Below are 12,472 nucleotides of genomic sequence, written 5' to 3'. Positions count from 1 at the left end.
CAGCACTATAGGAAGTGATCACTACCCAATATTCATTCACATAAACATAAATCAAAGGACAGAAAGCACTAAAATAGAAGGAAGATGGAAGTATAATCACGGTGACTGGGGACAATATAGGGAAAGTACCGACATGACATTAAAGGAAGTGGATATAAATCAAGATATTGAACAACTGAATACAGATATTACAAAGTGCATAATGGAAGCAGCCAAAAAGAGTATACCAAGGAGTAGTATAGGGAAAAGAAGGAAGATAGTGCCGTGGTGGACACAAGCGTGCACAGACGCAATAAAAGAACGGAATAGAGCATTTAGAATATTGAGAAGAACACATAATTTCCAAGATATGATCCAATATAAAAGGCACCAAGCTAAAGTAAGGTATGTTATTAAAAAGACAAGAAAACACTACTGGAGAAAGTTTTGTGAATCATTAAATAGAACTACTCCTTTAGGCCAAGTGTGGGGAATGATCAAGAAAATGTCAGGGATCAGAAATGAACATAAAAATCATGTGATGAAAGATGGGACACGGTGTGTGGTAGAAAATAAAGAAAAAGCAGAACTTTTAGCAAAAACATTTGTTAAAGTGCACAGTAATGATAATTTGAGAAATGTAGAAATACAAAAGAGAGAAGAAACAATTAGTTTAAATATTGGGGAAATGATGGAAGACAACGATAATAGGGTAACCAACACTATAGATATGAAATTTTCTTTGAATGAAATGGTTCGAATATTGAAAAAGGTTAAAAATACAACACCAGGAAAAGACCAGGTGAGTTATCAAATGATCAAAAACCTAAGTAGGATTGGCAAAGAAGTGGTCTTGAAATTATATAATAGGATATATGAAGAAGGAAAATTACCAGCAGAGTGGAAAGAAGCTGTAATAATTCCAATATGCAAACCAGGGAAAGATCCGGAAGAGGCAGGTAATTATAGGCCGATAGCATTGACCTCAAATTTGGGCAAAGTAATGGAAAAAATGATTAATGAAAGACTAGTATATTATTTAGAGTCAAAAGAAATAATAAAAAATTACCAAAGTGGATTTCGCAAAGCAAGAAACACAAACGACCCAGCAGTGCAGCTGGAAGAGGAAATTAGAAAGGGACAAATAAATAAAGAAAGTATTATTGCAGTATTTTTTGATATAGAGAAAGCTTATGATATGTTGTGGAAACAGGGGTTGCTGATAAAACTAAATAAAATTGGGATTAGAGGGAAAATGTATAGATGGATAAAAGACTTCTTAACAAGTAGAAAAATATTAGTAAAAATAGAGAATGAATACAGCAGAGTATATGAAGTGGAAAATGGGACCCCGCAAGGAAGTATAATAAGTCCAGTATTATTTTCAATAATGATAAATGAAGTTTTTAGTGAAGTAGAAGGGTTAGTGGATGTGGCACTGTTTGCTGATGATGGTGTGATGTGGAAGAGAGGTAGAAATACTAATCATATAGAAAAGAAGATTCAAAAAGCGGTAAATAATGTTCAAGAATGGGGAACGGCTTGGGGTTTAAGATTCTCTGTTGGAAAGACAAAAGTCATAAATTTTACAAAGAGGAAAGTACAAAACAAGCTCCAAATTAAACTCTATGGAGAAAATATAGAAGAGGTACAAGTTTTTAAATATTTGGGTATATGGTTTGATAAAAATATTAACTGGTCAACCCACATCAGCAAAATAGTGGAGAAAAGTAAAAAGGTGTTAAATATAATGAGGGCTTTGAGGGGTAAAGATTGGGGGGCTGATAGGCAGACATTGAAAGCAATATATATGACTTTAATTCGTTCTGTTATTGATTATGGATGCATTATTTATCAATCTGCTTCAAAAACATTACTTGGGAAAATAGACAGGCTCCAATCACAGGCTTTAAGGTTATGTTGTGGAGCTACAAAATCAACCCCAGTTGCAGCATTACAAGTAGAGATGAATGAAAAACCTTTAGATATGAGGAGAGATCAATTGTCAGCAGTTTATTGGGCAAACTTAAAAGGGTCCAAGCAAGGACATCCAACCCATCAAGTGTTACTAAACTGCCAAGAAAAAGAGAAGAAAAAAATGAATAGTTTCGGGTGGATAATAGGAGACATATGTAATAAAGCTCAAATTGATCATATTAAAGTTAGCCCTACAGTACCAATCCCTGCAATACCACCGTGGATGTATGAAAACCCAAATGTAAATATGCAATTACTAAAGAATAGAAATTTAAATAGTTACCAGATAGAACAATGGATTGAGGAAACGTTTTTAGACAACATCATGGTGTACACAGATGCATCAAAAACTATAAATAATAAGGTAGGAGCAGCAGCTGTTATCCCACAAGGAAACATAGTATTAAATAAAAGAATTAGTGATAAGTTATCTGTTTTTACGGGAGAATTGGTAGCAATTTATATGGCAATTAATTGGATAGAAGAAAATAAAGCAAGAAAAGCAGTCGTGTGCTTGGACTCAAGCAGTGCATTGATGAGCATAAAAAACATAGCATCAGAAACAAGACAAGATTTAGTATATGAAATAGTTCAGGCAAATTACAGAATAAATAAAGCGGGAGGTGTGGTAACATTTCTTTGGGTTCCTGCTCATGTAGGAGTTGAGGGGAACGAACTAGCGGATAAATACGCAAAACAAGCAACCACTAAAACAGAAGTAAACATGGAGATTAAGCACAGTAAAGAGGAAGTGAAGAACATAATTAAGATGGAACACAATAAAAAGTGGCAGGATAAATGGAATAAGGAAACAACAGGTAGAGAGTATTACAAAGTCCAGAGGAGAGTAGGTGTAATGAGAGGAGGCAATAGAAATAGGAAGGAAGAAGACATTATTACTAGAATGAGATTAGGACATACATATCTAAATAGTTCATTAAAATTAATAGGGAAACATACTACAGGACTGTGTGATTCTTGCCAACAGCTAGAAAGTGTAGGACATGTTTTAATATATTGTAGGAAATATAATAGAGAAAGGGTAATACTGGAAAGTAAGTTAGCGAAAGAGAATATTAGGTTAGCAGTGGAAGATATATTAGGAATGCACTCAGAACACATAGGTTATAAAGCAATATGCACATATTTAAAACATACTGGGTTAAATAAAAGAATATAGAGTAGGGATCCACCTCGGTCCACACTCCAATACAGTAGGTGGCGGTAATGCACACCACAAGGTTGCTTGCCAACCGCCATAAAAAACAAAAAAGAAGAAGAAGAAGTTCCGTCGTGTGAGCAGAGGGGGCAGCGTCTCATTTAATTCAGCAGTTTCTCCGTAAAAGAAGAAGCCGGTAGCGCGCTGTCGCGAATCAGCATCTCGTAAAACTTGTCATCTTGTTTCTTTTTCCTTTGTTTTGAGGCTAAACATGTACGACCAAGACGAAGGTAAGGCGCTAGATGTGGGCACTTTATAGACAACACATGTGCTTTGCGCTCATAAATCGATCACGGCGCAGGTGCTAACGCGCATGCTAACGTTAGCCACAGTCACTGAATGAACACAATAGCATCACAGCTACAAACTCTCGCATATTCTAACTTGCTGTTTGCATCTAAAACATTTTGTAGCAAACATGCTAGCCAGTCGTGACCTCAACGAGCACACGTGTTTATTTCAATAGCAAGTAAATAAAGTATGGCAACAGACGCTAACTGCTTTATTCAAGCCAACATGTCAGGCTATTAACTTTCTTGTGTGGTAACTTTCTTCTGTTGATCATGAGTTGTCATGTCTGCGTGCAGAGAACCAGTACGAGGAAGATGATGATGAGATCACGCCGGATCTGTGGCAGGAAGCATGCTGGATCGTCATCAGGTGAACTTCCACTACATACTGTACACCTGTAATCAGCAGTGTTGGGTTAGTTACTGAAAACCAGTAACTAGTTACAGTTACTAGTTAATTTATTTCAAAAGTAACTCAGTTACTTACACTAAAAAGTAATGCGTTACTGTGAAAAGTAACTATTTAGTTACTTCTCCCCCCCCCCCCCCCCCCCTTTTTTTTAAGGCTCCCATTAATGCCCTTTTAGCCTTCCTTTCAGTACTGTTATTGGACTGGAAAATAATACAATCTGTTGATCAACTTGACATGCATTTGCATCACTGAACTCAGAAAGCAATGTGATCTACATACAACACACAAAGACAAAGATATGTTTCAAAAGGCCAATTTATTTCAGGCCAGAACAAATTGACAAAAATATTTTAAATAGCTGCAACATAATGGCACTTTAACTTTAACTTTAAGTAGATAGGATCTTTGATCTAAGACACAACTTACATTTAACTAAAGTGTTCTTTTCTTTGTGCTTCACAAAAGAAAAGTAGTGAGAATATCTCCATGTTAAAAAACTTGACTTCTGGCTCCGACATGATGTAAACACAGACACGCCCCCTCCCACACACACACATACACAGCGCGCGCCTGTTTTCCGGTCGCCTCTTCTGCAGCGCTCCAATAAAACACACTCGGATCTTCTCAGTTTCTAGCCGATAGTACATAAAAAATAACGTAGTAACGCATCATGTAGTAACGGTAACTGAGTTACTGAATATAAAAAATAACACGTTAGATTACTATTTACCGCCGAAAGTAATGGCGTTACAGTAACTCGTTACTTTGTAACACGTTAGTCCCAACAGTGGTAATTAGTGATGACGACATTCTTTTCTCTTAAACTAGGTTTAGGCATGTGTGTACTAGTGTTGTCCTGATACCAATATTTTGGTACCGGTACCAAAATGTATTTCGATACTTTTCTTATCGGGGCTTTTCGATACTTCTTTTAAAATAAAAAAGTATATTCCGACAAGTTGGTACACTTTGACAATGGATTTAGACCTGGGAATGGCGAGAACGACACAAAAAGACGCTTGGGGCCGCCCCTCTTTACTTTGCGAGGATTATGAGTCATTTTTCATATAAAGGGGAATATATGAACATCCTAGCAGTTGACACCCAAATGACAGCAGACTTTGCTCAGTAAGTGATGTTTTATTATGTTTGTTGGCTCTCCTGAAGTCTGCAGTGAGTAATAATCAGTTATGAAGAAGAAAAAAAAGCAAACGTCGTGATGCATTTTTGAAAATAATGCACCGCGTATGTTTAAAATGTTTAAAATACATAAATATTACATGTTTTAAATGGGCCCATTACTTATATACTTACAGCATGTATATACAACCTTAATAGAAGTGTTTTTAAGGGCTCATAGGCAGAATAATGTAAGCAAACTTTTGATCGCATTTATTTAATATTTAGCATGGATTAAAAAAAGAAAAACCAATGTTTTCTTGTTTTACATAAGTGTTGTCAATGATAGGTAAAATTCCCCTTATAAGGAGTGAGACTATACAGAACCAGCTGCAGTGTGCTCAAACAACCACTAGGTAGCGTCTGAGTTAAAGTTAAAGTACCAATGATTGTCACACACACACTAGGTGTGGCGAAATTATTCTCTGCATTTGACCCATCACCCTTGATCACCACCTGGGAGGTGAGGGGAGCAGTGAGCAGCAGCGGTGGCCGCGCCCGGGAATCATTTTTGGTGATTTAACCCCCAATTCCAACCCTTGATGCTGAGTGCCAAGCAGGGAGGTAATGGGTCCCATTTTTTATAGTCTTTGGTATGACTCGGCCGGGGTTTGAACTCACAACCTACCCATCTCAGGTATTGTCAGACAGGTGGTGCATTTTTTACGCATTTTTCAAAAGTGAAGGATGAGTCAAAAACTAACCAAGACCCACTGTACGTCGTCAGTAGTGGTGATGAAAACAACGCAAACGCGGTTGAACTCTGAATACGTTCCGGTTGCTATTCACATTGCGGCATAACGCTTGCAAGTTTTTAAAACAGGGGTGCCCACACTTTTTTTGCAGGCGAGCTACTTTTCAATTGACCAAGTCGAAGGGATCTACCTCATTCATATATATGATTTATATTTATTTATTTATGAAAGAGAAGTTTTTGTTAAGAAGTTAAAGGTGTTTAATGATAACACAAGCATGTTTAACACATATCGATTTCTTTCTTTCATGAAGACAAGATTATAAGTTGGTGTATTACCTGATTCTGATGACTTGCATTGATTGGAATCAGACAGTAGTGCTGATAACGTCTACATTTTTCAATGGAGGAGAAAAAAATCCTCCTTTCTGTCCAATACCACATGAAAGTGGTTGGTTTTTGGCACCTTATGTATCCAGTTTCCATCCATCCATCCATCCATCCATCCATTTTCTACCGCTTATTCCCTTTGGGGTCGCGGGGGGCGCTGGAGCCTATCTCAGCTACAATCGGGCGGAAGGCGGGGTACACCCTGGACAAGTCGCCACCTCATCGCAGGGCCAACACAGATAGACAGACAACATTCACACTTACATCCACACACTACAATTGTTATATTTATTAAATATGACATTACTTAGCCTTACAAAAATGATGTTACAGAGACTGCCGTAACAAATACCAATCTGAAGATATCACCTTCTGCTTCGGGGTCTCAGTCTCCAGTCATTGACAGTCCAACATGTGATCCCTTAAATTACCACCATATTCATGAGCTAAATAGCATGACCAATTATGGATGCCTTGTAAAGTTCTTCATAAGTCTCCTCATCGATCTCCACCGTGGTCACGGTCTCTTCCACGTCACCGAGTATCATGTTCAAGTGCTGATCATATGCATGCAGTCGTCCACGTAGCTCACGGTCGTTCCTCATCTTGACGTAGATCCTCTCGTCTAGACTCAGTCTGATCAGATCGAGTGGTTCCTCTACTGTGTTGGTGTTTGGTTGCTGCTCCACGTCGTCCGCCATCCAGTTTCCATACTTGTTTTTATACACTTTACAAGAAATACATTGGCGGCAAACTCCGTAGCTTACTAGCTTTCTGAGACTCTTATTTCGTTAACGCCGGCAGGATGAAGCAGCGCTTATATTGTGAAGACAGGAACTGTGCAGTTGATCTTTTAGAGTTTTGACAGCAGGTACGGCGTGAGAGTCTGTTGAAATAAAAAGTGTTTCTCGTCTTCCTGTCGGTCATTTTTTCTTAATGATCTGGCAGCAGCCAGGTCATCTCACAAGATCCTCGGGTGCCGTGAATGTCAGTCAAGTGACGAAAGTGACGTCTTGGTGAAGATTGATGGTTGCTAATTTTTAGGTGTATTTTTTTAATGCCTGGCTGGCGATCGACTGACACACCCTCCGCGATCCACCGGTAGCTCGCGATCAACGTAATGGGCACACCTGTTTAGGGCTGTAACGGTACGTGTATTTGTATTGAACCGTTTCGGTACGGGGGTTTCGGTTCGGTTCGGAGGTGTACTAACGAGTTTCCACACGGACATATTAAGTAGCCGCCTCCGCTTCTTTCTGCCTCTGTCTCTGTCAGTCCTCTACACAGCACCCAGCATTGTCCCACCCACACAACCATCTAATTGGTTACAAACAGAGCGGTAACAGCCAATCAGCAGTGCGTATTCAGAGCGCATGTAGTCAGTGCTTAGCGTTTAGCAGGTAAGCATCAGGCAGCGGACTCTCCCCAAACTATAATAAACACCTCCCAGTCAACTACTAGTAACATCACTATGAGCCTGTTGACCTTCTAGAAATATAAAAGGCAGCTCAGCTCGCTCGCAGTCCTGGCTTGAGGTGAACGCTAATTCGCTTTTAGCGTAACGTTAGCTTATTTTGCGGTGTGTGTGCGTGTGTGTGTTACGGACAGCAAAGCCCTGTCTGTCTGTTATTTCACTTTACCTTTTTCTGTGTTGATTGAGCTGTGTTGAAGCAGCAAAAAAGGACATGTAAATTGAAGTTTCTGTCTCTGATAGTTGATATAATAATGTAACTGCATCATTAAGTCTACATGAACTCCATGGTGTTCAGGAATGAATAGTCTCTCTTATTGCTATTGTACCATTTTTTTCAGCTATAGTTACATTAATCATTAGAAATGCAGCAGCCTAGTTTTGAATGGCAGGGTCCCTGCTATCACATGTTGATAAAAATATAACATTTACATAATAAAAATCAACTACAGGCTTCCCAAATGCTGTAATAAATTAAGCATGATGACTTGACTTGAAACTGTTTAATGTAGCACTTTTTATATGTAGAAGAAATATTTATTTAATCTGAGCAACAACTTGAGGCAGTTTAATGTTGATTAACGTGGGCAGAATTATTATAGTGTTCCCAATGTTAAAAGGATAAAGCCAGTCTTTACAAAGTTGGTAAATAAATAACCAAAAAATTTATATTTTGTTGTTTTCTTACTGTACCGAAAATGAACCGAACCGTGACCTCTAAACCGAGGTACGTACCGAACCGAAATTTTTGTGTACCATTACACCCCTACACCTGTTTGAAGAGTTTTGTGTCCTCTTGTAGGTCTTCTTTTTTTTTTTTTTTTATAAATAAAGCTTTCTTTTTCAGCTCTTATTTTGACGAGAAGGGTTTGGTGCGGCAACAGCTGGATTCTTTCGATGAGTTCATCCAGATGTCCGTGCAGAGGATAGTGGAGGATGCTCCACCCATCGACCTGCAGGCTGAAGCCCAGCACACCTCAGGAGAGGTGGAGGAGCCGGTAAGCGCCTGGTGGAGGTTTACCGCCGTGAAAGGGACCCTGTTCCGTTCAGGCCTTGTGACAAGTGTGACGTCTGTTGCAGCCTCGCTACCTGCTGAAGTTTGAGCAGATCTACCTGTCCAAACCCACGCATTGGGAAAGGGACGGCGCTCCGTCTCCGATGATGCCCAACGAGGCCAGACTCCGAAACCTCACGTAGGTCCCCGTCCTCCCTGAGAATGTTCTTCTTTCCCTGTATCGCACTTAGTCCGTGCGGTCTTCTTGTTGCTACTCCCGCAGATACTCGGCCCCTCTGTACGTGGACATCACCAAGACCATCATCAAGGAGGGCGAGGACCAGCTGCAGACTCAACACCAGAAGACCTTCATCGGGAAAATACCCATCATGCTGCGCTCCACCTACTGCCTCCTGAGCAGCCTGACAGATCGTGACTTGTGTGAGTTGCACGAGTGCCCGCTTGACCCTGGAGGATACTTCATCATCAACGGCTCGGAGAAGGTGCGTTGTGAGCGCCCCGGGCCCTTATGCTAGGCCAGGGGTCGGCAACCCAGAACATTGAAAAAGCCATATTGGACCAAAAATACAAAAAACAAATCTGTCTGAAGCCGCAAAAAACGAAAAGCCGTATATAAGTCTTATAATGAAGGCAACACATGACGTAAATGTCTATATTAGCTATAATAGCCTACTATCAAAATGACTATGTGTCGCAGGTTGAAACAAATCTTCGTTGACAGAAATGTACAACATGGCACACAAACAACAATCTGAACTGCAGCCAATATTACAAACAGATAATGTGTCCTGAGTAGAGATGTCCGATAATATCCGACTGCCGATAATATCTGCCGATAAATGCTTTAAAATGTAATATCGGAAATTTTCAGTATCGGTTTCAAAATTATCAGTATCTGTTTCACAAAGTAAAATTTATGACTTTTTAAAACACCGCTGTGTACACGGACATAGGGAGAAGTACAGAGCGCCAAAAAACCTTAAAGGCACTGCCTTTGCTTGCCGGCCCAGTCACATAATATCTACGGCTTTTCACACACACAAGGGAATGCAATGCATACTTGGTCAACAGCCATACAGGTCACACTGAGGGTGGCCGTATAAGCAACTTTAACACTGTTACAAATATGTGCCACACTGTGAACCCACACCAAGCAAGCATGACAAACACATTTCGGGAGAACATCCGCACCGTAACACAACATAAACACAACAGAAAAAATATCCAGAACCCCTTGCAGCACTAACTCTTCGGGGACGCTACAATATACACCCCCCCCCACCCACCTCAACCCCCTCATGCTCTCTCAGGGAGAGCATGTCCCAAATTCCAAGCTGCTGTTTTGAGGCATGTTAAAAAAAAATAATGCACTTTGTGACTTCAATAATAAATATGGCAGTGCCATGTTGGCATTTTTTTCCCATAACTTGAGTTGATTTATTTTGGAAAACCTTGTTACATTGTTTAATGCATCCAGCGGGGCATCACAACAAAGTTAGGCTAATTCCACGACTGTATATATCGGTATTGGTTGATATCGGTATCGGTAATTAAGAGTTGGACAATATCGGAATATCGGATATCGGCAAAAAAGCCATTATCGGACATCTCTAATCATGAGACATGCAAAACTGAATTATATACAAAGAGGATAAAAGTAAAGGAAATTAAATGCGCTGAAATATACCTACAAATGAGGCATAATGATGCAATATGTACATACAGCTGGCTTAAATAGCCTGATTAGCACTCCAACAAGTCAATAACATCAACAAAGCGCACCTTTGTGCATTCACGCACAACATGAAACTTTTGGTGGACAAAATGAGACAAAGGAGTGGAAGATTTTACATGTAAACAAACCGTTGCGTCACAGTCCACACTACGGTGAGTTCAAGAACCGCCGAAATTAGTGGGACAAAACGATGTTCACCAAATACGCTCATCAGTGAAGCATACACACAAACATATCGAACAGTGGGCTTTCTAACAAATGGGAAGGTTTGTGTCATGTTTGTCCTCAAACAAAAACCATACTAAAACAAAAAAATTATTTCCTAATTTTCCATTTTCAATCCTTTTTTAAAAATGCTCCAGGGAGCCACTGGGTTGGCGCTAAAGAGGTTGCTAGCCCCCGTGCTAGGCTAACCGTTGAAGATTACCAATACCGAACTTTTCAGACCGTAGGGCGCACTGCCGATTTTTTTTAGAAAATGAAAGAATTTTAAGTGCGCCTTGTTGTCGGAAAAATACAATCAATCTTAATTGTAAACGTGTGCGTTGTTGGTGCTCAGGTGCTCATTGCTCAAGAGAAGATGGCCACCAACACGGTTTATGTGTTCGCGAAGAAGGACTCCAAGTACGCCTACACGGCGGAATGTCGGTCCTGTTTGGAGAACTCGTCTCGTCCCACCAGCACCATCTGGGTCAGCATGATGGCCCGAGGAGGGCAGGTGAGTCCGAATGTCTGCTGGCCGTCGACGTGGCGGGGAACGTGTCTGACGTGCTGATGGTCTCTCAGGGAGTGAAGAAGAGCGCCATCGGCCAGAGGATCGTGTCCACGCTGCCGTACATCCGACAAGAAGTCCCCATCATCATCGTGTTCCGAGCACTGGGCTTTGTGTCGGATCGAGACATCCTGGAACACATCATCTATGACTTTGACGACCCCGAGATGATGGAGATGGTGACTATGGCCGACCGTGCGCTCGGTAGTCCGCACCGGGCTGACGCGTGACCACGCTCTCGTTCCGCAGGTGAAGCCGTCTCTGGACGAAGCCTTCGTCATCCAGGAGCAGAACGTGGCCCTGAACTTTATCGGATCCAGGGGCGCCAAACCCGGAGTGACCAAGGAGCGGAGAATCAAGTACGCCAAAGAAGTTCTGCAGAAAGAAATGCTGCCGCACGTTGGCGTCAGCGACTTCTGTGAGACCAAGAAGGCCTACTTCCTGGGGTGGGTTCACACTCTCTAGCATTCACCCAACAATATGCTGCGTCACTGTTGATTGTGTGCGTGTGTGTGTGTAGATACATGGTCCACAGGTTGCTGCTGGCCGCACTTGGTAGACGAGAGCTTGATGACAGAGATCACTACGGAAACAAGAGACTGGACCTGGCTGGCCCACTCTTGGCCTTCCTCTTTAGAGGGTAAGTCTCTCTCACTCTCTTTCTCTGTGTGTACGCATGTGTTAGAGATGCAACAGTACACAGTAAAATACTGGACCACTCGGTCCGCCATGCAGGGAACAATCTGTCCTTATCAACCTTGGTTTTTCGGTTTTGTAATTAATTGTGTGTGTGTGTCAGAGTGTCCGTGGAGTCTTAAAAAGTATACACCGTATTTTTCGGACTATAAGTTGCTCCGGAGTATATGTCGCACCGGCCGAAAATGCACAATAAAGAAGGAAAAAAACATATATACGTCGCACTGGAGTATAAGTCGCATTTTTGGGGGGAAATTTATTTGATATTATTTTATTCCAACGCCAAGAATAGACATTTGAAAGGCAATTTAAAATAAATAAAGAATAGTGAACAACAGGCTGAATAATATTGTTAGTTATATGAGGCATAAATAACCAACTGAGAAAGTGCCTGGTATGTTAACATAACATATTATGGTAAGAGTCATTCAAATAACTATAACATATAGAACATGCTATACGTTTACCAAACAATCCGTCACTCCTAATCGCTAAATCCCATGAAATCTTCTTCCTTGGTGTTGCCTCTGGTATGCGCCCCGCTAGCGTCCTTTCTTTCTGCTGCTCAATTGCTGTTCTCTGCAGCATATTTCACTACGTCCAGCTTGTAATCTGCAGTATATGATTTCCTTTTTGGTGCCAT

The 12,472-nt window shown here is 40.8% G+C and overlaps 1 protein-coding gene across 1 annotated transcript in view; it reads left to right on the top strand.

The window, feature by feature from the left end:
- The first annotated feature begins 3,255 nt into the window (after positions 1-3,255).
- polr2b (RNA polymerase II subunit B) overlaps positions 3,256-12,472 on the top strand; it is a 33,867-nt gene continuing 24,650 nt past the window's right edge. The window contains exons 1-9 of the mRNA XM_061976825.2: positions 3,256-3,405; positions 3,763-3,835; positions 8,459-8,609; positions 8,692-8,804; positions 8,889-9,108; positions 10,921-11,079; positions 11,148-11,312; positions 11,383-11,579; positions 11,654-11,773. Of these exons, the coding sequence (XP_061832809.1) occupies positions 3,387-3,405; positions 3,763-3,835; positions 8,459-8,609; positions 8,692-8,804; positions 8,889-9,108; positions 10,921-11,079; positions 11,148-11,312; positions 11,383-11,579; positions 11,654-11,773 (1,217 nt within the window). The 5' untranslated portion in view covers positions 3,256-3,386. The remainder of the gene's footprint in view (positions 3,406-3,762; positions 3,836-8,458; positions 8,610-8,691; positions 8,805-8,888; positions 9,109-10,920; positions 11,080-11,147; positions 11,313-11,382; positions 11,580-11,653; positions 11,774-12,472) is intronic.

Source organism: Nerophis lumbriciformis, linkage group LG16 (assembly GCF_033978685.3).
Source record: "Nerophis lumbriciformis linkage group LG16, RoL_Nlum_v2.1, whole genome shotgun sequence".
In the NCBI taxonomy this organism is placed as follows: Eukaryota; Metazoa; Chordata; class Actinopteri; order Syngnathiformes; family Syngnathidae; genus Nerophis; species Nerophis lumbriciformis.
The sequence above is the reverse complement of the archived record's forward strand: the minus strand, read 5'-3'. Positions and strand labels throughout refer to the sequence as shown.